Raw genomic sequence first — 24,554 nt, 5'->3', positions numbered from 1 at the left:
AAATTTAAGAAAATTGACAACTAAAAAGAAACAATTTCTTGAAAATAGGTGTATTTTTCCTTTTGTTCTTTGCAAACTCAACTAAATTCTCTCACCTTAGACTTCTTTCTTATTTCATTCATTCATCCTCAATAACAATGCGATACAATCAATAAAAATTAAAAATCTCCGTCTATTTCTATAAAAAAATTTTTATTCCAATTCCCAAAGCAAAGAATCCAACTTTTTCCTTTTTTCCCTTTATCTGTTTTTTTTTAATTTATTATTATTTGATTTTCAAGATTACTTTTTTTTTTTTTTTTTTTTTTGTGTGTGTGTGTGTGTGTGTGTTTTTGTATATGATTCTTGAAAATGGGTTCAGAAATTTTCCCTAAAGTGAAAAGTGAAGGTGGGTCATCGGAGAGTGGTGGTTCTGAGAGTGGAGCTGATGAGAGAGGTGGAGAGAATGATGCTTTTGAGTATTTTGGTTGGGTTTATCATTTGGGTGTTAATACAATTGGGCATGAGTATTGTCATCTTCGATTCTTGTATATACGTGGGAAGTATATGGAAATGTATAAGAGAGATCCCCATGAAAATCCTGGCCTGGTAAGTTTTTTTTATGCTTTTGTTTGCTTAAGATTATTGTTCGTAGTAGCTTAGTTGGTTGACTAGATGATGCTTTTGTTGCTTAAGATTATTGTTCTTTTTAGCTCAATTGGTTGGCTAGCTGATGTTTTTTGTTTCTTAAGATTATTGTTGTTAGTAGCTCAATTGGTAGGCTAGCTTAACTTTCACTTTGTTGGGAGGGTTCGATTCCTACCTTATAATGATTTCCCCTTCCCTACCCCATGTTATAAAAAATAATTACTCACTTGGTTTCAATTTATTTGCCTATTTTCCTCTTTGGTTTTTTTATAAAAAAGAATGCTTTTTTTTGTTAAACTCTTCAATTACAACTCTTTACCACCATAAGATTAAAAGATATTTTGGTACTCTGTATATCTTTAATTTTAGATCACAAAATTCAAAAGTCTTTCTTTATTCGTTTTAAAACTTCATGTCAAGTTAAAACAGAACAAATAAATTGAAATGGAGATAGTAAAAAGGTTGTACTTTTGTACCATTTTTTAAATAATGGTGGTGTCCAAGCTAAGCTTGTTTATACCTTGACTAATTTCACGAGGTACTTATTACCTTCCAGCACATTTATTGGGTAACTCTGTTTATTAAAGCTAGGACAGATGGGAAAAATCACGGTTCTCAACTTACTACATTGACCACTAGGCTACACCCTTAGATGCAATTTGTATAGAAATGCTTGCATTAGCAATGCATGTATTAGTTATGCTCGCATTAACTATACATAGATTTTTATGTATTGTTTGGTTTGATGCATTAAAAATAACATGTATTACATAAAAAAAATTATTTACAAAGATACCCTCCATTATTATTATGGTGGAAAAGATGTAAAAAGAGATTTTGAGGGGCAATTGAGTCTTTAATCATGCTAATGCATGCATTAAAACCATTTCATTGCTAATACCTTGAAATTCATGGTATTAACATTACAATCTTAACACACAATAGAGTGTATAACTAATGCAAACATTAGTTATACATAGATTAGAAAAGAGTACCAAACAAGGTACTAATAATACACAAGGCTAATGCATGCATTATTTTTCCTAATACACTCTACCAAATGACCCCAAAGTCCTATGGTCACTAGGAGTGTTCTAGTATTGTTTATAGATTTGTATGTTTGTAGGAAATTTAGAGAACTCTAGTGCTAGAGTCAATATCCAAATTTTTAAATATGTTAGTACAGATAATCTTATTCAACATATTTGTGTGAGTGAGTCCCCGCATAGAACAACATATTATTAAATTTGCTCCCTTTCTTGAAATAATTTGCGTAAACTAGTGGTGTTTCCTGTTTTCCTGTAAATGCTAACTGACAGATCGGTTGTAGAGGAAAGAAAGAGTTAAGAGTGAATAAAAAGTAAGAACCCTTGCAACACAGTTTAGTTAAGTGAGAAAATAAGGAAAATTATTATGGTTTCACATTCTGTCTTAGTCGAGACTAAAGTTTTAGAGCTCTACATCTGTGAGGTCAGAAATACTTGGTAAAACATGAGGAGGTAATAACTGGATTATATGGTATATGCTGACAAAGATCATGTGATATTCCATAGAGTACTAAGCTTAGTTGCGCGGACTCTTCACTTTTGATGCCGCACCCGTCTCGGATTCTTCAAAAATACACTACTTTTGGCGAATCCGACACGCACCCGTTGGCATTTTTGAAGAGTCCGAGCAACATAGGTACTAAGTGCTTGTAGCTCTTTCTAGAGAAACACCCAACAAATTTGTTTACAGTAAAAAAAGGAAGTTGAATTCAGGATTACTAGTTGCAAGAGTTTGTCAGAATAGCTACTTTTTTAAGGCAAAACCTTTATGTTACCTGCTGGATTTCCATTTTCCAGGTAGGTAACCCTTTGTTGATAATCTTTATGCCTTCAAATTTATCTTCTTTCTGTTTCTTTGAATGCCCCTTGCTGGCCATCTTTAGTGGCAACGATTCTAAAGTTTGCGTACTCATCCCATTTTCTCTCATTCATTGTCAAGCTTGTGTCGAATAATTGGTCCATACAATTTAAGTATTTTTAGTGTTTAATCACAATAAAAAAGGAAAAAAGGAGTATTTTAGTATCTGATGTATTTGCTGCAAAGAAGCGAAGGCCTTGATTTATGTTATTACATCCTTGTTGCAGAAACCAATAAGGAGGGGTGTTATAAATCACACACTTATGGTGGAGGAAATAGGTCGCCGAAGAGTTAACCATGGGGTGAGACTCAAAACCATTAACATTATATTGATTTCTCTGACCCTCAACCATAAATTTGACCCTTCTTTTTATTGGAACTTTCAGATAAGTGTTCTTTGCATCCATACCCCAATGACATTTTCTTTTTCTTTTGTCCTTTTTAGGATCTCTATGTGTTGAGGTTTTACAATCGATTGGACGAGTCAAAAAGGGGAGAAGTAAGTGGGACTTCATTCTTTATGCATTGTTAATGAAGCTGATGATGCTTATCTTTCTTTTGTTAATAAAGATTCTTAATACTGTCGTTCAAAATTTGTCTTGCCAACATAAGCTGAATATCTCGGGGATCAGTTGATTCACTGTAATGTAGTTGAAGATAGTATTTCACGGCCCTTTATTATCAGAAGCAGGGAGAGGGACAATGAATGTGTTTTTATCTTCTTTTCCTAACATTTTCCTATTGTTCTGTTCATAGATGACAAATCAATAAAGTTGTCCACTAACGAACATAAAAACACATAAATAGTGACATGCTCTCTGATTCATGATGTCATCAACTAGGTGTATGAATCCATCTCATTTAAATCCAAAATGTTTCCGTCAACTCTTCTATACTAATTCTCTCTCAACTATTAGTTTCCTCATTGTGGAGTTAGCTAGTTTTGCGGGTTATTTTATATTGAGAAGGCTAATACTTGATTAAAATCTATTGCTGGAAGATTGCTTGTGCTTCGCCTGGTGAAGTACGGAAATGGATGGAAGCCTTTGATCGAGCAAAACAACAGGTATGGCATGATGGGTATTTTTGACTTGATTTTCTTTTTCCTTTATTCATGATTTTTGTTAACATGGTTTTCAGATCCAACTTATTCCAAGTAAAATGGTGTTAGCCCATTTCCCCTTGAGACTATAATACTCTCTGCAGTTCTAAAGTATTCTGTGCATAATTGTGATGTTATATTTTATGCAAGAGAAGGCTTGCACTTTTGATCCAGTTTGGCTGATTTGATTTTGAACTTGTTGGACTTGGCGATTTGATCCAATCTTAGACAGAACCAGCTGATATTAACATCTTTGTTGACTTTCACACGCCATATCCCTTGCAAACGGCACATCACTTGAGTTGTTACTTAGCAAAGGCATTAATTTGTTCCACATGAGATTAGGTCAGAGTTTCCAAGTCCTATTAATTGAGGTTATACGTACAAGATAAGAAAATAAAAAGAAGGGGAGTGCAAACAAAAATTATAAGGCACCACAATTTCTTTTTCTAATTTTTGTTCTAGTCAAATTTCATGAGGTAGGTGTCGGTGTCCGAGCTAGCTTGCGCGGACTTCGATTAATTTCACGGGATATATGCTACCTCCCACCAACAGGTACCGGTAACTCTAACCACCAATGCTTAGACATATGAGAAGAAATCACCTAGGAGGGAGGTGTACTTAAGTTCATCTATATATGTGAAATACTGTAATCGACTTTTACTATTGTGGTTTCTGTGATTAAAGGAAAGATGTGATAATGAAGTACGAAAATAGAATGAGGAAAAGTAGTTATTTGTTTCCTGCTTAGGAGTGAATTAGGTTAGAAGACTCTAAATGGATGCTTCTTCTGGCAATTTTCCCAGAAGCATCTGATGCATGAATAGGTTTGATCCCAAATCACCATAAAATCATGCTCATGAAAGAATTTGGCCATGTTACTTTGATTAACTGTTGTTTCTCATACTGGACTATTTTATTGCAGGCAGATTATGATCTTTCAAGAGGTCAAAGTGCAAGAGATAAACTGAAGTTAGAGAGCGAGTATGGTCCAGACTTCTTGATTGAAAAAAAAAAATGCTTCTTCTGAAATTTAATAGGCTGATATCATATTTATTTGGAGTGCCTCGCACATCCCTTCCCCCCCTTCTATTTTCTTCCTTCAGTAAAAGAGGCAACAATCTGGAAACTAGAGAGTGATTAATAGAAGCCTTACTAATTTATGATTTGGCTTACATTGCTCGGATCTTGCAAAAATGCCCATGCATCTGCATCGATTACTTCAAAAAGATACTATTTTGGAGGATCCAACACGGCTGCGGCAACATTTTTGGAGGATCTAAGTAACATAGGATTTGGATAGTGTTTATATCTATGTTACAGTTTTCATCAACTCTTTGACTTGTTGTTTGAGCCCATTGTGATGTTAATTCTTATACAGTTGGTCTTTCCCCTTGCTATCTCTTTAAATAGTTCTGTATCTCATTAAATTAATCTCTCTATCAAAGGATTAACCTTGCTGGACATCGACCTAGAGTACGGCGGTATGCACATGGCTTGAAGCAGCTGATAAGAATAGGACAAGGTGAGGAGGGGGGAAACTATTGATGATACTCTGTGAAAATTATGATTTTGCCTGCACCGATCAATTTTTTATTTTTAAAAAAAAAATGATTTTGCCTCTTCCAGCATAGAATAGCTTCTTCATTCCTTTAACTAGTATTTTTAATTTTGATTTCCTTCCTGTAACAGAAATAGATTCCAAGCAGTATGGATGACGCAAGTGATGTCAAAACAGATAAAAACTTTTATTTCCCTGGATACCGTGTGTGTAACATGCATATTCACACCTCTATGGGTGCATGTGCTGCTTTTCTTTTTGAGAATTGGTAAACATTGTCTTCTTCAGCATACTTAATGCTGGGGACCTTTAGAAAATCAGAAAAGAACAAAAATCATAATACTTACAAGGATCCTAAGAATTCTAAAAGTTGATCAAAAAGTTGATCTAAATCCTCTAATCCTATCTCTTTACACCAAAAATATAGAGATACAATGCAATTCCAATTAACCTTGTGAATGGAATTGGATATATCTTCAAAATTCCTACTATTCCTCTCCTTCCACACTGTCCACCAGATGCAATGTGGAATCAAATTCCACCAGGTCTTCTGTCTCTTGCTACCTCCTCTCCTAATCCAACAACTAAGTAAATCAACTGTATGTTCGGGCATAGTCCATTTCACTTCTAAAAAGTTGAGAAACATGGACCATATTTGTGCTGTGAAAGTACAATGTAAGAATAGGTGACTGTTAGTTTCCCCTGTCTTCCCACATAAAGAGCACCACGGAAGTATGATCTTTCTTTTCTTCCTCAAGATTTCATGTGTCAAGCATGCCTTTCTGATGACCAGCCAAGTAAAGCATTTAACTTTTGTTGGTGCTGCAGTCCTCCAGATATTTTTCCATGAACTCTGGTATCTGCTACTTTGCGAGTTGCACTCCTTTTTATATGCCCTGCCAACTGTGAAGATCCCATCCTTACTGTGTGACCATCTAACAACATTGTCATTATTGGTGCCTGCAAAATCCCCCACTTCCTCCAACAATTTGGCTACTCTCTCTATTTCCCAATCATTTAGAAGTCTTCTGAAATAGAGATTCCAACCTTGTACTGTCCAGCAATCACTGATCATTGCCTCAGAATTGGTGCACAAAATAAATAGATCAGGAAACAGGTCTTTTAGGGGGGTTTGTTTGATCCATACATCCCACCAGAATCTAGTTCTCCTTCCATCCCCCACCTTGATATGTAAATTTGCTTCTAACTTGGGCCATAAGTTTCTAATAGCTCTCCGAACCCCCGCTCCATAAGCATCCGTGCTCATGTTACTACACCTGAATCCATCCTCCCCATATTTACATTTAATCAAATCTTTCCACAAAGCTTGCCTCTCCTCAGTGTATCTCCACAACCATTTCATCAAAAGACTGTTGTTATGCTTCCTCAAATCTCTGATGCCCAAGCCACCTTTATCTTTTCTATGCAAAACTGTCGCCCACTTGACCAAATTGTATCCTTTGTTCTCTTTGCAACCATGCCAAAGGAAATCTCTCCTAAGTTTGTCCAATTTCTTAACCACTATTGCTGGTATAGTGAAAAGAGACATAACATATGTTGGTAGAGAATCTAGAATAGAGTTGTTAAGAATGTGTCTACCACCAAAAGAAATGTATTGATCCTTCCATCTGGCTAGTCTTTATGCTTTTCAATTGTAGATGATTTTTCTTTCCATCCAAATTAAGTATCCTATTGTATTATTTATCTCTTATTTTTGTTGCTTTACAAAATCTTTTATCTTTGACTATTTGTCAAATGTTGATATTGCCATCCACAACACAATTAACCATGTGTCCTTGATGTGTGAATACAAATATTCAAATAACAATAAATTTTCAAAAAATGTCCTTTAATGCATAGGTCCCGAGAAGCTCTTGCGGAAATCCTCAAAATTGGGTGCCAAAAGTGAATCAGATGTGTACTTTGAAGCAGATGTGGTTGAAGCACATGAGTGGAAATGTGTTCGTACCCTTGATGGTATGTCTTTTCATCTTCTTCAATAACAATTATTCACTCCGTTTCAATTTGTTTGTTTGGTTTTGACTCGGCACAGAGTTTAAGAAAGTAAGGAAAAATATTTGAATGAGAATCTTGGGGTCATAAACTAAAAGATATGTAGATTGAACCAAAATGTCATTTGATCTTGTGGTCTTAAACATGTTACGTGAAAAGTTTAAATTAATGAGTTGCCAAAAAAAGGAAAGAGACATTCTTTTTTAAACAGGCTAAAAAGGAGAGTAAGACAAGCTAATCGAAATGGAGGGGAGTAATATTTTTAAAAAGCTATTGGATTAGACAAGGAGAAAAAACAGAATAATGCCAATCAACAACATACCTTGTGAAATCTCACAAGTGGGGTTTGAGGAGGGCTGAATATATGCAGACCTTACCAGTCACCACTACCTCGTGGAGGTAGAGAGTTGTTTCCGAAAGACTAAAATGATGACCATAAAAAAAAGAAAAAGAAAACAAATTTAATGGAGCTTGATATCTGTAATGAAGTAGGTCAGCAAGTTGTTTCTTCTTGTAGCTCTGTAAGTTAATGAATTATAAACAAACAAAGCAGGTGAAAGGAATATTTGCAGATTGATGATACAATTTGGTCCAAATAACTGTTTACACCTGAAGGACAAATAGCCTGAAAGGAAAAGAAAATCAGCTTTGAATGAAATAACATCCTGACCAGAAATCAAACAGGGTATCAACAACCTGCTTAGCAGATAATTGTTTGAGAACCTGGTATAGTTTTCTGTTATTAAGACTACGTACTGCAATGAATCCCCAAATATATTATAATGCAGCAGTCAAATAGAGGAAAGAAAAATGTACAATATATGACCATGCCAAAGAAAGAGATTACTTCTTCTCAGCACAATATATGCTTTAGATTTTCTTCTTCTTGGTTAGTAATATAAAAAGGGAAAGATAAAATGGTTTTAGGATTTCAGTTTGATCTTTTCCTGTTAGATCTTTAATTGAATTTTCGAGTTGGAATAATTTTGTTTAAACTTATCTGCTATGCCTCTAAAATGTGCCTTCTTCAAATGTTGTAACTCATTTTCTGATGTTGTTTCCCACCTTCTTTGTAGTGTAGGTGTTCGGATATTTGAAGATATGGCAAACAAAAAGGTATCTGCCATGTCACTGGATTTACTGTCGTGATTGGAGATTGCAAGTTTATATTGTGTTGGGATGTCTAGACTGCTGTTTATTGGTGCATATTAAGAGATATGATAAATCTTTAAGAGCTTTAACCAAGCTTATGAAAGTCACTCTTTAATTCTTGTCTGATATATGTAATTTTTTGTTTAAGCCATCAAATATGTACATACAAATATATATAACCATGGTGTCCAGGCGAACTTGCGTCCACCTCGACTAATTTCATGGATTACCTACTATGTCCCACCAACACATGTACCGGGTAACTCTAACCACAAAGCTTGAACAAATAGAAGAAATCACGAGTTTTTGCCTCCACTGAGATTTGATCTTTAGACCTCATGGTTCTCCGCCCACTTCATTGACCACTAGGCCATGCCCTTTTGTGCTAAACTAAGAAAAGTATATACCTACATTAAAATAGTCTTAATCTATGCATGACCTTCAGGATTGAAGAAACTGAACCATTAGTATATTTTTTTATGACTTCTCTTTTCTAATTCCTTCGTCACTGATTCTGATTTCTGATTTATATGACATCTTGCTGAGTAGCGAGATTGAGAAAGGGCAGAACTCAGTTTGATAGGATACTTGCTGTATCCCAAGCAAATTTCTTTCTAAAATATAACAACATTAAAGATAGTAGGTAAAAGGAGACTAAGATGAATTTCCAGAAGCTATTGATTTGATATTTTATTTATAAGGTAGCTGCTGATCTAATATCTATGAAATAGAAGGTAGATATAAGCATTCTGTTCTTTTCTTTTGTCATCTATCTCTTCATATTTTTTTTATATTTGGCAAATCTTCAAGGATTCCACGTTGTCTGGGTTTTATTTTATTTATACAGTCAAAAACTTGTCTGACATGCTCCTTTTAAGGTCTTTCATATTATCCTAGGTTTTATTTGTACAATCAAGAACTTGTCTGCCATTTCTTTTCTTCTTTCCTGTAGACTGGTAAAGGAGTTCTTGTCAAGGCTGTTGCTGTTGTCGAAGCTAGTGCAGATACTGTCTTTGACGTGCTTTTGAGTCTTGATCGACATCAAAGATATGAGTATGTTCCTTGAACTATGTGAAAGTTGTGGAATTTTATTGTTCAATTTTGCCTAATAGTTATCTTGCAGGTGGGATACGTTAACAGGGGACGTGGAATTGATAGAATCTTTGGACGGTCACTGTGATGTTGTTTATGGGACACTTGATCTCCGAAAACTTTCTTGGTAAGTTCCAACCATTCATATTCTGCTTCTTAATGGTGCTCTGCGGGGGTATATTTTTTGAGAATTGTGAAAGACCATTTAAAATCTGATTGAAGAGCCTATCACTAACCGATATGAGACAAACTATCAACCAGTCTTCAGAAATATAAGAGTATTCCTCAATCTCATAAAATCAAGTTGGATGAAGTGGCTGACTAGTATTTCCCCTCTATACATGTTGGATATGACTGCTTCTAAGAAGCTAGCTCTGCTGCTAATAGCATCTTTGGCGCACGACTAGTACTAAAGCTAGTTGAGTCAATGAATCAGGTATGGTGCTGTACAATTATTCTTTGGCTATACAAATTTTTAAAGCTTAATGTTAAAGAATGTAACAGTGAGTGGCATATAAAAAGAAGAAAAAGAAAGAAGCAAAGGAATTGGAACAAGTAGATTTAAGAGTCCTTGATAGGAATGGAAGACTGAATGTGTTTCCCATATCAACTTGCCTTAAATTTATTCTAGTGCTCATAACCACCAAGTTACAGTTAAAATCCTCAGTGAAAGAAAAATTGGATAAGATAATGAAAAAAATTTATAAAATTACAGAGGGGGCAGATAAGGATACATCAAGAAATGTTGAGGCTGTATCCAAGATTGAGGAGTTTAGGGATTTGGGGTGGTGAGCAAAATCAACTTAGTGATAGTAGTTTCTTTTTCCATATTTTCTTTCTCTGATAGCGGCCATAAGGGTGGTAAGATTCAAAACATACACCAGGAATTAGGAAACAATCTCTCTATATTCACAAAGGCTGCGTGCACACCACCCTCCGCAGACCCCACTTGTGTGTATGTTGTTGTTAGGAAGAAGAATGGAAAGGGACGCTGAGAAGCAGAAGATAGGATTTGGATATCTAAGTACTGTAGAAACAGAATAAAAGAAATACTAGCATCTATGAGCAGTTGAATTCCAAAGCTAGGTGGTACGGTATGAGGTGAGATTAAGGAGAACACGAATGAGTGATGTGAACGAAAGAAACACTGTTGGTTATGAATCTTCCTTGATATTGTGAAATGTATTGTTTAAGGTGTTTGTACACGCAACATCAAACCTTGTTGTCTTGTCCTGTTTTATGTATCACTTGCCATCTTGATAGGCCTGTAGTGAAATGTTATCATTTTTTCGACCCTTTGATGTGGGTGATCCTTCTCTTTATGTCTGGAGGTCTTTCAAATTTGGTCTCCTCGAGTCTTCTTCTTCTTCTTTTAATACATCAGAGGTTCTCTTTTGCAGGTGGCAGTCTAAAAGAGATTTTGTCTTTTCTCGGAGGTGGTTTCATGGTCAAGACGGAACATATAGTGAGGATCCTGAGCTTTCTCTCTATTAACTTCATCTGTATTATATCCAAAAATCATTCTTCTTTGAGACAGCTTTCTAATAATCTCTGCTTCTTCTTTTGTTTTGTTAATAAGTAAGATCAATATGCCTGAATCAGTTCATTTGCTTACATTTGCTGTCCCTATTATTTTAGAACCTTACACCTCAAAATATTGCAAGTATGGTGTACTTATGCAAATTTTGTAGAAATTATAAGCAGAGAATTTGTGAAGGATTAGAGCTTGCATTGTCCGAGAATCAGACCTTGCCCTTTATACAGTTTGAGTACATTGGCAATACCTGCATATATATAGATCTGATGAGTGTCCTGGCAGGGAGTTCCTCAGGCACTGGATAGTATATATTTGTACTTGTGGTTCTTCCCTTTTGGAAATATTATCTAAAGAAATAGAGTTTTAATAATTGTTAGTAGGATAGAATCTATGTTTTCTCAATACCAGGCATGCATATCATATGCTGTTCAGCTTGTTTGTTTACTTTTTCATTTTAAATTGTTATGCTTTCACTGATAGATACTTTTCAACATTTAATGCAGCAATTTTGCATTTCCCAACGGAATACAAAAAGCGGCCTCCAAAAAGTGGATATCGACGTATAAAAATGATTGGTAAGTAACTCCACTTCATAAAAGATTCAGTACTGGAAGGTTTATCAAAATAAAATATAGTATCTGAAGAGCTCGCTTGTTACTAGTATGGTTAGGATGTAGGCTTGATTCAGGGATTGCTATCACCTCGTCCATGCTATTTTCCTACTCATGTGTTTCTACCTTGAGACGATGGGTAGAATACGAGTTAGTGTCATGGAGTTGATAAATATTTTAGAGATTTCAGTTACCTTACAAACATTAGTTTGATGCCCGAAGTTCTCAAGCACTGGTTCAAGAGACTGAACTTGATCCCTCAGCTTGATAAACTAAAAAAAATTCTTACTTTATATGTCCCAAAACCACATGTCGCTCGAAAGTGAGGGTAGGAGATGAAGTAGGATTTTGATAAAGACCTTAAAGGCTTAAACGAGGTATTTGACATGGCTCAGACTGAAGTTTATTGTGGAAGATAACTGGTCCAGATGCATAAGCCTTTGGAATATGTTTTTGTATATCTGGAAATATTTATAATCTGGGTATTTATCCTAAACATCCCGCCAATCCCAATTCAGTGCAGCTCAGCTAGATTTTTGTCGTCTGGAAATTCATCTCCTTTGAGTAATTAATGATTTCTTTAATCCAGATGGATATGAGATAATTGAGCTTCAAAATGTGTGTTGGATTTCATATAAAAGGTCAAGGATAATCATGGTAACCTAAGAGATCATACTTGTAACACGTGGAAGACAGCAATACTTGTGCCAGGGGGAAACAGGAAACAGCTGACTTTACTTGGATCAGGCATCTCGGGGGTTACTGCAGCAACAGGGTTTATAACCTGTTCTTATACATGTTTTTTAGGTGACTAACATTGCATTAATCACCAGTCAATTAAAAAAAAGCCAACAACCACTGCCAGCTTAATCTGAGAAAATAAACAGACATCCATCTAACCTCCATGAAATAACTAACAGCCTATTGAGGTTTCCACCTAGGTGCTAGAATGGTTACAGCAGCCAAGACTGAATTGAAGTTCTCACACCAAGTGGTGCTCTAACATTTTACAAGAGAAGGCAATATTCCTAGTGATCCTATCCACATCAACATATTTTTGCTAAAAAAAATTCTCTGATTTTTCTCTATCCATATGGCATAGACTGTCTCAGCATAGACCATTTTAAATATTTGAGCTCTATGAGTCTTCCCTTTTGCACTCTTGGTGATCTACTGTTAGATGATGATCCCATATTCTACCAATACCAAACTGTAGATGCATCCATCACAGAATGTTAGCCCATAGCTGCCTGGTGAATTGTTACCAGCCTCAAAAAAAATAGCTGCCTGGTGAATTGACTTTGCACAAACAGATGGTCCCTTGTTTCTTCTTCCATTGACCTGCAGCACACACTGAGGATCTACACTGTAGCCCCATTTGAGCAATCTGTCCTTGGTTAACATTTTTGCTTGTACCTGTAACCACGTTGTAACATGTTACATACCCATTCTTCTGCTTCTCAATATGTGCAACACTACTAACCTCAAGTACAGTCCACTTTTTAATTTTAGATTCATGAGCTGTACCTTTTTCAAATGTTTACCTTGCATGAAGTGCTTCAAAATTTATGTTGGGCCATAATGACACAATTTCGTCTCTTTGTTTGGCTTTCTCAATGTGTCCTAATGTTTGTTTATACAGATCTTCAGCTAGCTATACATCTTCTGTTTATAACTTATCCATATTACTTTGCATTCCTTCCTCCTTGGTTATGTTTTTCTTAAGAAATTATGCTAAATTCTTTCTCAAAAGAAATTATGCTATATTACCTATCAAAATTATTTGTGGTATAGTGAAGCTCTATTGACACTGTTTTACTTATACTTAAAGTTTTCCTTAGTGGTAGATCTGTGAGAATGGTGTCTGCCAAACTTTACTTTCTTATGTAGTATGCTGTCAAAGTGATGATCATGAACCTTAGTTTCTGTAATTGGTTTGTGCATTTATATAGCCGTATATGCTTCTACTTCAAGCTGCTAATTAGATCCTGATGCATGCTGCATGAGTAGCATTGTTCTTGCTACAATTCTTAAGACATTGTTGATATCATGGAAATTTTATGAGTTTGATGTTAGCTTTTCTAGATTTATTGCAACTTATTTAAGATAAGAGATTATTCATTCTTAAGCATTGCTGATTGGTCCTGACTAAACTATGTTGAATTGTAGCTTGTTCTTGGGAGATCAGCAATATAGGCACTTCCTCCTCATTAAAGCCTGCCAGATGCCTTGTGACACTGATTCTGGAGATACGTTCTAAGGCCTGGTTTAAGTGGAAGAATAATGAGTTCTGTAAATTTGAGAGAACACTTCCTTTTGGAATGTTGAGTCAAGTGGCAGGTTGGTCAATTTGATTACCTATGTTTTCTGGAAGCTCATGCCTTGTGTTAGAAAGCCTAAATTCACAATACATTGTATCCTTTTAGTTTCCGGAATTATCCTCCCCTCTACCCATCCCCAGAAAATGGACAAAAGAACCATAACCTTCATCTGTAGGTCGAACATATTCTTTTTGGCATTGATGATGCGGCGTTGTTTTCTTCTGTTCTCTGTTTCTACTTTGCGTGTTGTGTGAAAGTTGAGAGTAATGCCTCTGATTTTGCTCTTACATTATGTAATCGGAGCTTATGTGGTCTGCTGAACTCTGCCTCTTTATTTTCCTTTCTTAAGCAGTGAAAGATTAATTCTCTCTTTCTACCTCACTTTCCGGTTAAGATTTTTTTTCACTAATCAATGTATAGTTTCTTCTTTCCTATACCTGTGAGTTGTTATGTTCTTCCTTGCTTCCTTTATCATTGGCCAGAAATTGTGGACCACTTAAATCACTTGCATTTCCTTTGAATCTGACGGTAGTAGTGAACCAAAAGTTCCTTTGACTCTTGTTCCCTTTAACACTGTATTCTGATTTTCTTCCAACTTTCTCGAAGGTTGTGAGGGGCAGTTATTTACCCTCCCCTTCCTCCATGAACTAACAGTTCCTTTGTGTTTGGCTCCTTCAAATTTACACCTTAACCTGTGTTGATCATCTTCGTGTATTTCCAGAAAGATTTTTCTTCCATTAAAGTCACCATACAATAATTCTGAAGTCAGAATGGCAAGACCATGCAACCTTCTTTATATCACAGCTCATTGCAGTGGTGATTTTTGCCCGTCTTTATGTTTTATTATTTGTGTAGGTTTGAAGGAATATATTGGAGCAAATCCAGCACTTACATTTGAATCATCCACTGTAGTTCAGTCAAAAACATCTGGTGTTTCTATATCAAGCAATGAGCTTGAGGATGCAATGGGGTCAGATGAATTCTATGATGCAATAGGTACCGATTCGTCATCATCAGATGAAGATAGTGGTGATGAAGTATCTAGTAAGCAGGTTTGTTGTTTCTCGTGTTCCTTCATCAAAACCACTGCAATAGTTCCGGAAACTGTCTTGTTCAATTACCTTGCCTTTGAACCCTTTATATGTTTTTTTTAACTCTTTATTTACCTCTGACAGGACAAAAAGGTTAAGCTAAAAAATGTTTCATGGGCCATAGCAAGCTTGGCCTTAAAGAAGACATTGGGTAACTAAATTCATTGCCACCTTGCTTGCTTTGGTATATGTGGAAGCATCTCTGTAGCAGTTCAATTTGTAATCATGTATCTCCATCATCAGTTACTCTAAATACTAAGCAGATCATGAATGATTTACTTGAGATGGTATTTATGAAGAACATTAGTCCTCTTCAAGACCAATTAAAATTAAACACAAGAATTGCTTACTCAAAACAATCTCCAAAATAGGGGACTAACATTGGCAACAGTGCTCTCTGTGAAAAAGAAAGGAAAGATGTGAGCCATCTCTTCTTCCGTTGCAGTTTCACCACCCAACTTTGGAGTGTAATGTTCAGTGTTTTGTTACTTAGTTGAGGAATGCCTAGAACAGCCAAGCACTCCTCCTATGCCAGTATAGGAAAGGTTAAGTAAAGACTTCAACCTTGGTTTGGATCACCATCCCTATGACAATATGGTGGTCCATCTGGAAGGAAAGAGATGGAAGAAACAAACATGGAGCCGTGACAACTGGATAGTTTAGATGTATCTCTTCTATCTGGATCTGTGATTAATGTAAAGTTTAGATGTATCTCTCTATTATCCTTTGGTGCAAAGTAACTGATGTAACTCATAGATGCCAATTGATTTTTTGAGCTCTTTCTTTAAAAAAAAAGAAATTTATTTTTGAGCTCAGTACATAATATGTGATTTGAGGCATAGTTGTTATTGTGGTACTGCACAATATTGGATGTAGCTAATCTCTTGGTGTAATAACATGCACTTATTGCTGAATATCAATAAAACTACCTTTACCTATCAAAAGAACACAAAAGTATTGTTTTATTAACCTAGAAGGTTTGAATGTTTAATGTAGAGGTCTGCAAAGAAAGTAGACACCTTGCATAAATCCCTCTCGCCACTATGTACCATTTTTCTGGAGTAGGGAGTGGGTGGTATGAGGTCACTTTTATGTACATTCAGGTGTAGGGAAATTGTTTACAGTTTTTAGATGATACTGCGTTTTATCCTTTTCCACTTTAAAGTCTCTTAAACAACTTCATTAAAAAATATTGTCTTGCATGCAGCACCAGACACTAGTAAGGAACTAAATCCCGATGTTCCTTCATTAACTCTTGATCCAAGTCAGTTTCATGGTACCATGCGGCATGCGAAGGGTGAGGGTGACTCTGATTGCTGGTCTTCGCCAAGTGGTTCTGGTTTCATGATCAGAGGGAAGACATACTTGAAAGACAGTACGAAGGTAGCTTTTAATTCTTGAATCCAAATATTTGGATCAAGTTTTCACATGTTCCTGAATATTTTTTTCCAGCTTTCTAATTCCTGCTTCTCTTTCGTTAGCTAATTAATCACAAGAGTCACCTATTTAGCAGTTTTGAGTGTAAAGAAAAGAAAAAAGACCTAGGGTATTATTGACTCATAAAAAATTGTGCCTATGGACAATTTGTTTGTTTTTATTTATTGCTGATAACCAAGGCCGTGACATCTTTTAAACTCCTTGCTTACCTCGTAGTTTAGGTCATGCAATTAAGCTGGATAGAAATTAGAATCATAGTAATTGCATCTTTTGTAGGTTACTGGTGGAGATCCTCTGCTCAAGCTTATTGCTGTTGACTGGTTCAAGGTGGATGAATGCATCACAAATATTGCTCTTCATCCTAAGTGTCTTGTTCAGGTAATGAAGAATCACTTAGTACCTGACTGCACTTTGTTTATCCTCTAGAAAAAGATGAAAAGTCGTTTTGTTAGTCAAACTAATAAAGTGAACAAAAGATAATATACTTCACGTCAATGCACTATCTAAATTTTTCTGAATCTTTCTGAGAGGATAATGGATATATTGTTTCTAATTATCTCCTAAACGAAAGATGCAATCAGATAGCTCCTATATGGAGCTAACGCTGAGATAGGTCAGGTCAGATACCTGACCTTTTGAAGCAAACCATTTACGTGATTATTGAAATTATATTTATAGAAAACACTGCCTGTAGACGTGCTTGTCGTCGCTTTTTGTCTCTTGAAAGTCATTGCAAACTTTGTTGTATGATATAGAACTTTGTAAAGTTTTACATATCAATTTAAAGGAAAAGAAACAGAAAAAACATGAAAGTGATAATGCAAGAACTTCACTTTTCTAGCTTTTTATATTTAGTCATGAACTCGTGATTATAAGCATTGCCGTATGCATCCTAAGATTGTTATTACGAGAATAGTCTCTTTCACCACACAAAGTGCCACAATGAAGGGGGGAATGGATCTTAGCTTTTAACTAGTTATGGTGGCTTCTTTTCTGCCGATATTTTACCTCCGAGTTACCCGAGGTATTTTCTACCCTTTCACCAGTTTCTCTCCTTCCAAACTTCTTTCTAATATCATGATCAATGTCAAACTTCTGGAGACCTTTATGGTACGGGAGGAGTTGTCCATAACTGTGTCTCACGGTAATTTTTGTTCAATCAACTTTATGTCTCTGGAATGAGGTGTGGATTGGAGAAGACAGTCTTAGAAACTCCTTTTCACATCTTTACACTTTGAGTACGCAAAGGAATGTCTCTGTATCCCAAGCTTGGAGTCAGCAGGGATGGGACCTTGTTTTTAGAAGAACACTAAATGACTGGGAAATTGGGGAAGTTGCTAACCTATTGGGAGTACTAAACTCACACCCTGCTTTATCTATAAGGCCTGACAAACCTAGATGGAAATTACATAACAAGGGTGTGTTCACAGTGAAATCATGTTACTGGAATCTTAACACAAGGCAGTCAATGGTAGACATTTGGCCTTGGAAGTTAATCTGGAAGACCAAATGTCCCCCAAAGGTAGCTTGTTTTTGTTGGTTGGTTTGTAGAAAGGCTTGTTTAACACATGAGGCCTTACAGAAAAGGGGATGGCAATTTTGTTCAAGATGTGTCATGTGTGAACAGGAAGCAGAAGTCAATGACCATCTATGACCATCTGTTCCTTCATTGTAAGGCAGAGTTGAGCCTATGGAACATGTTTTTGGCTCTGTTGGGAGTTAAATTGGTGATGCCTAGCACAACAAAGGAACTACTAAATAGCTGGAAAGGTATTGGGAATAGAGGAAGAAATGAACACTGATGACTATCCCTGCTTGCATATGGTGGACCCTCTGGAAAGAAAGAAATTTAAGAAGTTTTGAGGGACAAAAGACTAACTTACAAAAGATTAGAATGAATTGTATAAGCCTTTTGTTTTTTTGGTGTAAACAGAATCTTGTAGGGGATATAGTAGATTTAGTTGACTTTATAGGAAACTTGTAAAGTATACCCATGGGTGGGATGTAAGTTTCCAATTCATCATTTTTTGGATGATGAATTTTTTGGTGTGAATACAAAGTTACCCTTCTCTCAAAAAGATTTTAAGTGGTAATGTTAGACATTTCCATTCATCAAGGCAGTGTCAACCCCTATATGAAACATTGAAAATAGTTGCAAGGTCTTAGAAGTTAGAAGACAAAGTGGGGACAATTAGCACATGAAATCACCAAGTACCACTGCAAATAGAACTATATAAATTTCACAGGCAAGAGCAGTTCTCTTTCCACTTGTCAAGTAAAAGCAGAATATATTCATATATATCAGTTTGTCCCCTGAGTGTCGTAGAATCTGGAAATGCTTTTTTTCTGCTAGTGGAATTTGTTCCTCATTATAAGGTAAACAAGATATGATTTAAAGAGCTTCCTTGAATTCAACCCAAAAAACAATGTTTCTAACTGAGCAATGTTCAAGAATTGGTTGCCAGTTTTCTTCAATGAAGCATATTTCTCTATCCAATCTTATTTCCTGATTCTATTAGCTGCTAAGCATATTTGTTGCTAACAATGTTTCCTAACTGCAGTCTGAAGCAGGGAAGAAAACTCCATTCGTCCTAATAATTAACCTTCAGGTACGTCCTTTTGGCTTTTCCCTTGTTATTTTTAAATAGATCAGACTGTTTCACAAAAGACTTGACATGAACACATCGTTAATAACCACTGTGGATCCAAAAGTATGAAGAGAATTTAAGGCTGAAGAGTTAAGAGTTTAAACTGTGTATTATAGCGAAAAGATTCGTCCTAAAACATTCACGTTGATCATTATCTTTGAGATTATCTAGTTGAAAAATACAAATACAGTTTTAAAAGGGAAGGACATCACAAATTTGGGTCTTTAACCTGAAAATGCAATCTTGTTGAATAAAAGTTCATTGTAAGAAATGTCACCGATTCTGTTCTGGCTTGGTTTTCAGGTTCCAGCTAAACCAAATTATAGCCTGGTTCTTTATTATGCCGCTGACAGACCTGTAAATAAGGATTCATTGTTGGGTAAATTCATTGATGGAACTGACTCTTTCCGTGATTCAAGATTCAAATTGATTCCAAGCATTAGAGAGGTATCAATTACTCTGTCAGGAGCAGACTTCTTTCTTTATACACTCTTTGCTAATAGCTTCTGATAACAGGGATACTGGATGGTTAAGCGTGCCGTTGGAACTAAAGCTTGCCTTCTGGGGAAGGCAGTAACGTGCAAGTACCTTCGACAAGATAACTTTCTGGAGGTTGGGTTCCAAATTTGACTTTCTTAGTTTGCATTCTGCATGCTATCACCATGCTACTTTTACTGCCTTTAATGTTGGAATGGTGTGGATTAAGTTGCTGGGTGTCTTTGATATAGAGTTTTCAATTTTTCCATGTTTGGTTGGTCAAATTTTTTTAAATTATTCTCTTGGAAATTAAGGTCCTTTAAAATGAGGAAAATAGGAAACAAGTTTCATCAGTGACATTCCACATTGATTGCCTTCTCCCCACCTTCCAACACATCCCCACACTTCATAGGCCCCCACCCCGATCATCCTCACACCCCTACCCCCATAGTGTTTGCCTAGATTATATATAAATGCTTTTGGAACAATATTTTCTGCTTATTTACCGAACACCAGAAAAGAAATAAGAAAATACTTATTTTCCAGGAAAATTCAGTGGAAAACATACCAAACACACCCTAAGTTGCTAGAGTTCTCTCTGAAAAAGCAAGAAAATATTTCTCTTGTGCTCAGGCATTTATGCTTGCATGGATTTGTCTGAACTCTCAAGTGGCTTTCCTTCAATGCATATGCTTTCTTCACTGACTTTTAATTTTTAATCCTGAAATGGAACTTCATGCATGCAGATTGATGTGGACATCGGCTCTTCATCTGTGGCAAGAGGTGTTATTGGTCTTGTACTGGGCTATGTGACAAGCCTTGTCGTTGATCTTGCTATTCTAGTCGAGGTATGTTGTTCTTCATCTTGTGATCGTGGTCCATCTCAATAGGAGTAAAACTATTCTGGTAGTTTAGAGTGATAACCTTATGAAATGCTAGACCATTTAATTGCTGTTTCTGGCACTTATGAGAAGTTTCTTTCACAAACAAAGAAGAATGGATGCAGATCTATTTTAGCGTCATTTTGCTTGATTAATGTTTTCTGTCTCTCTCAACTATGCACATGACATAGTGATGTTGTTGTTTCCCTCTTTGAGCATTGAAGTTTAAGATACTTAAAACCAGACGTAAAACACAACTATCTAGATATCTATGTTAGGATCTTTGTAATTAGCCTTCCTAGCCCCTCTATGTACGAATTTTTGGAGGTCACCAGCATATCCTTAATGCTGAGGAATACAACATTACTAATTTAAAAAAAAAAAAAACACACACAACTATCTAGATTACCTAATAGAACTAGAGACAAGTTGTGCCTAAACGCAATCATGCTCTATCAAATAAAGAGCAAATGGTAAAAGGAGAAGTTCAAATATTCTGAACTAGCCTCCTACTGACCTCGCCCCCTTTACTTGTACTTTTTCTTGAGTACTAATAAACAAAGTAGGGGTCAACACTGAACCCTCCACTACTAGGGAAGCTGAAAGACTGGGTGGTCAGATTTCTTTAAAATAAATAAAGTGAGTGGTCATGTTCAAAAACGATACATCTCCATGTCAACAAGACAAAAAGTTGTTGACGTCCTGGTTTTAATTCCTTAACAGTTCAGTTGCATTTGCCATTCTGTAATGATTCATGTCACTTGCACATGACCATCGTTGGATACACATTTTGCAGGCAAAAGAAGAGGCTGAACTCCCTGAATACATTCTTGGAACTGTTAGATTAAATCGCGTAAAGGTCGATTCTGCTGTACCATTGGAGGGTTGATGAGTCTTTCGTTAGTAAGTGCCATTAATCGCCTTTGAAATCGAATATAGTTGAGTCATTACTATTATTTTGTATACATTATATCCCCACTTGTCTGGGAATGAGTTATAGTAGTTGTATCATAATGATATACCTAAAACAGCACAGAATCAAAACTTGTAACAAAAGTTGTAACTTGTAACTGAGATGGATGTTGTGTGAATAATAAAAATCTATATATATTTGTGACAGATATAGTGATTGTCCACTCTTCTATATAAATTGAACTTCAATTAAAAATTTCCTCAACATATGTTCACTCAAGATAGTTGGCAAGCATAACATGTTTTGAAGTAGAGGAACAGCTAGCATAATAAAACTAGGGGTGGAGCCATAATGATGGTTAAGGATTCAGCAAAACTTAGTAACTTTGACCAAGTCTTGTATTTGTGTTAAAATATTTATTTAATATGTGAAAATTATCTATCCAGAATCCAGTAAGTAGAAAGAATTGTGTTCCAGAATCTATAAACAAAAAATCCCGACTTTGTCACTGTTTATTATGATTTGTTTGAATGTTGATCAATATAGAGGTTTCGTATAATCGACTTCAATTAGCTTAGTATTGAGACAAAGTTGATGAACACTAGTACATATCAAGCATTTTATAAGTGACTTGATCGAGTCTACAAAACTTTATTTTTTCGGTGGTCGGTCAGAATCTAAGCTAAACAAGTAGCTCACACAAATCCAGGTTGGTTTCTAGTAAAACCCAATCAAGAACAATATTTTAAATGCAAAGTTAGATTTAAGATTAACCAAAAGAGTCATGTTTTAAAGGTGTTTTAATTTTCATACATTCTTTATTATTATTTTCTTTTAAAAGGATGTCACATATTATTATGTGATTGAGTGATCCAAAGGATTTGATACATGTTCCCTTTAATTTTTATCATTCCCCACTTGAAATTGTATGGTCAAAAGAGTAGGTGAAAAGAGGAGAAAAATAATTGGAATAATTTCCCTTTTTGCCTTTGCTGACATCCCTTTATTCACTATCACCTAATGTTTTATATAATCCATTATTTTTATTTGCTTAAATAACCTTTTTATTTATTTAGTTTGATAAGCTAGAAACTGCAAAATATAAATACATTTACTAAATAGATATCACACACCAAAAAAAATAGGGAAAATAAAAAAAATATACCTAGCCTACAAATCAGGGGATGCACTCTCACAATTGAGCCAAACTCCATGCAAACAACAATATATCTAGTGTAATTTTATAAGTAGGCTGTGAGGAGATTAGAGAGTAACATGTACATTGATCTAACCCGTACCTAAAAGAGATAAAGGATATTTTCAATGAACTTTCAGCTTAAATAAAACATACAAAACAATTGAAAATGGGATACAGATGGGAGCAATAACAACACTAAAAAAATACAAAATAACGTGAAATGGAGAGTACTACCCAACAAAAGAAAAGAGAATAATAACAATGCTCAATCACCAACTAATTTTCTACCCTAATCCGCAATCTCCAGACTCTTATATTAGATAATATCTAGGTGTGCAACCCTTTATCTTTTTTACTTAAATAACCATTTAATTTCTTATATTTTTTGTCTGATTGATTGTTTTCTTACTGTTTGGATAGTGGGTTTTTGTTTGTCACTTTGTCCACACATAACATACGTTTATTTTTGCACCCACTAATTTGACAAAATCACAGATTTTAGTGCCCATTTTTACCCCCACCATTTAAATTGAAGGGTCACTCTCAATGCTAGCTAGCTAAAAGCTTCTTTAAATTTGATCTAATTTCCTCAAACTATTAAAAAAAGAAAAAGAAAAGGTGAATGACAACGCCTATTATTATATTTTATATATATAGATTTAAAATATAATCTAATTTTGTACATATGATATACTTTTCAATGAAGAGGGTGAAACCCCAACTTCGCTCATGATTGAGCAAACCTGAAATTTCAGGTTTAGGATAAAAGAATACCATAATTCTTAACTATTATATTTTATTATTTATTTATGTGTTTCTTGGGTCGAGGGTATATCCACTATTAAAATATCACTATATTCTTCGAAAAAATGTTCAGCGATCATTCTCATACAGAATTGATCAGTGGGAAAAGTAAAAAACAGCAATGTTTTCATATAGAAATATTAGGAAATTTTTCACTATTTTAGTTAGAATCTATTTTTCGCTATGTATTTATTTCATTAATTTAGTGATAGAAAGTGAGTGAAAAAATCATATTTTATAGCATAAATTTTCACTGATTCACAATATTAAAAAAACCTTTATTTTCAATAATGATCAAATTTGTTTTTCTATAAATATAATAGTATATATGCATCATTCTTATTAGATCTCTCACTCTGAATATATATTATTTTTGGTATATTTATGGGAATGAATTCAATTTAATTTAATTTCCCTTTTTAGTGTTCCTAAAAAAAAGTGTACTTGCCCAACATCAGCAAAGCCACACGAAGGACTAGGTGAAATTGCATTATCTTTTTTCTATTCCTAGGGAAACTCATTTTGTAGAATTCTTGTCCCCCTTTTTTACCTTATAATATAATAATTCACTGTATGTTTTTTTTGGTTTTGGTTAATGTTAAAGGGATTTTTATAGCATTTCTAGTTTTTTTTAAAAAAACAAGTCTTCTTAGCATGAATCATTTCGAAATCTATGCTTACATTTTACACTTTTGGTAGTTTATTATTTGACCATGAAAATTTAAAAAATTACAAATTTTAAAATTGGAGTTGACAAGTTGTGTTTTGCCATAGTTTTTTCAGTTAATTTAGAATTTAAATATTTTTTTTTATAAAATATAAAATATAAAATATTATTTGAACATGAATTATAATTTAAATGAAGTTATTCTTTGATTAAAAAAAATAAAAAATAAAAACAGTGAAAGAGAAAATAAGGTTTTGGCTGGTTTTCAAATACAAACTTAAAATTGTATTTGGACTTATCAAGGGCAAACAGAAATAATTTTTCAGAAAAAAAGAGAAAATATTCAATTTATTATGAGTGGTAAAATTAGTGTCATATACTATTTCTCTTCAATTTTACTCATCACTTTTGATATATCAAGAAAATATAATGATTATTTTTTATTTTGATTTCAATATTAATTATTTATTTTTTAAATTATTTCTTGAAACGTAAAATTATATATCAATTAAAGTAT

The 24,554-nt window shown here is 34.8% G+C and overlaps 1 protein-coding gene across 2 annotated transcripts; it reads left to right on the top strand.

The window, feature by feature from the left end:
* Positions 1–268: 268 nt before the first annotated feature.
* On the top strand, positions 269–21,573 carry LOC125824289 (protein ENHANCED DISEASE RESISTANCE 2). 2 transcript variants are annotated; one of them, XM_049503636.1, is made up of 23 exons: positions 269–294; positions 335–588; positions 2,760–2,834; positions 2,978–3,031; positions 3,533–3,598; positions 4,560–4,618; positions 5,083–5,159; positions 7,056–7,172; positions 8,290–8,324; positions 9,313–9,413; positions 9,484–9,579; positions 10,853–10,917; positions 11,493–11,564; positions 13,770–13,940; positions 14,777–14,973; positions 15,097–15,163; positions 16,220–16,395; positions 16,726–16,827; positions 19,011–19,058; positions 19,401–19,544; positions 19,614–19,709; positions 20,321–20,422; positions 21,252–21,573. In XM_049503636.1, the coding sequence occupies exons 2-23, from the start codon at positions 352–354 to the stop codon at positions 21,342–21,344; spliced, it is 2,250 nt and encodes a 749-aa protein (XP_049359593.1). In that variant the 5' UTR covers positions 269–294; positions 335–351; the 3' UTR covers positions 21,345–21,573. The 2 variants fall into 2 exon arrangements, with proteins under 2 accessions (XP_049359593.1, XP_049359592.1); XM_049503635.1 differs by lacking the exon at positions 269–294 and having other exon boundaries at positions 324–588.
* Positions 21,574–24,554: the final 2,981 nt, after the last annotated feature.

Source organism: Solanum verrucosum, unplaced genomic scaffold (genome assembly GCF_900185275.1).
Source record: "Solanum verrucosum unplaced genomic scaffold, falcon-dt-bn FXZP01000022.1, whole genome shotgun sequence".
NCBI classification, from domain to species: Eukaryota; Viridiplantae; Streptophyta; class Magnoliopsida; order Solanales; family Solanaceae; genus Solanum; species Solanum verrucosum.
This window is presented reverse-complemented; position numbering and strand designations above follow the sequence as displayed.

Bases quoted from the DNA above. Each gene is read 5' to 3' on its own strand.
- LOC125824289 (XM_049503636.1), top strand. From the start codon at position 352: ATGGGTTCAGAAATTTTCCCTAAAGTGAAAAGTGAAGGTGGGTCATCG. The intron at 15,164-16,219 runs GTAACTAAATTC...TCTTGCATGCAG, and splicing joins GGCCTTAAAGAAGACATTGG to CACCAGACACTAGTAAGGAA. The intron at 19,059-19,400 runs GTACGTCCTTTT...CTTGGTTTTCAG, and splicing joins TCCTAATAATTAACCTTCAG to GTTCCAGCTAAACCAAATTA.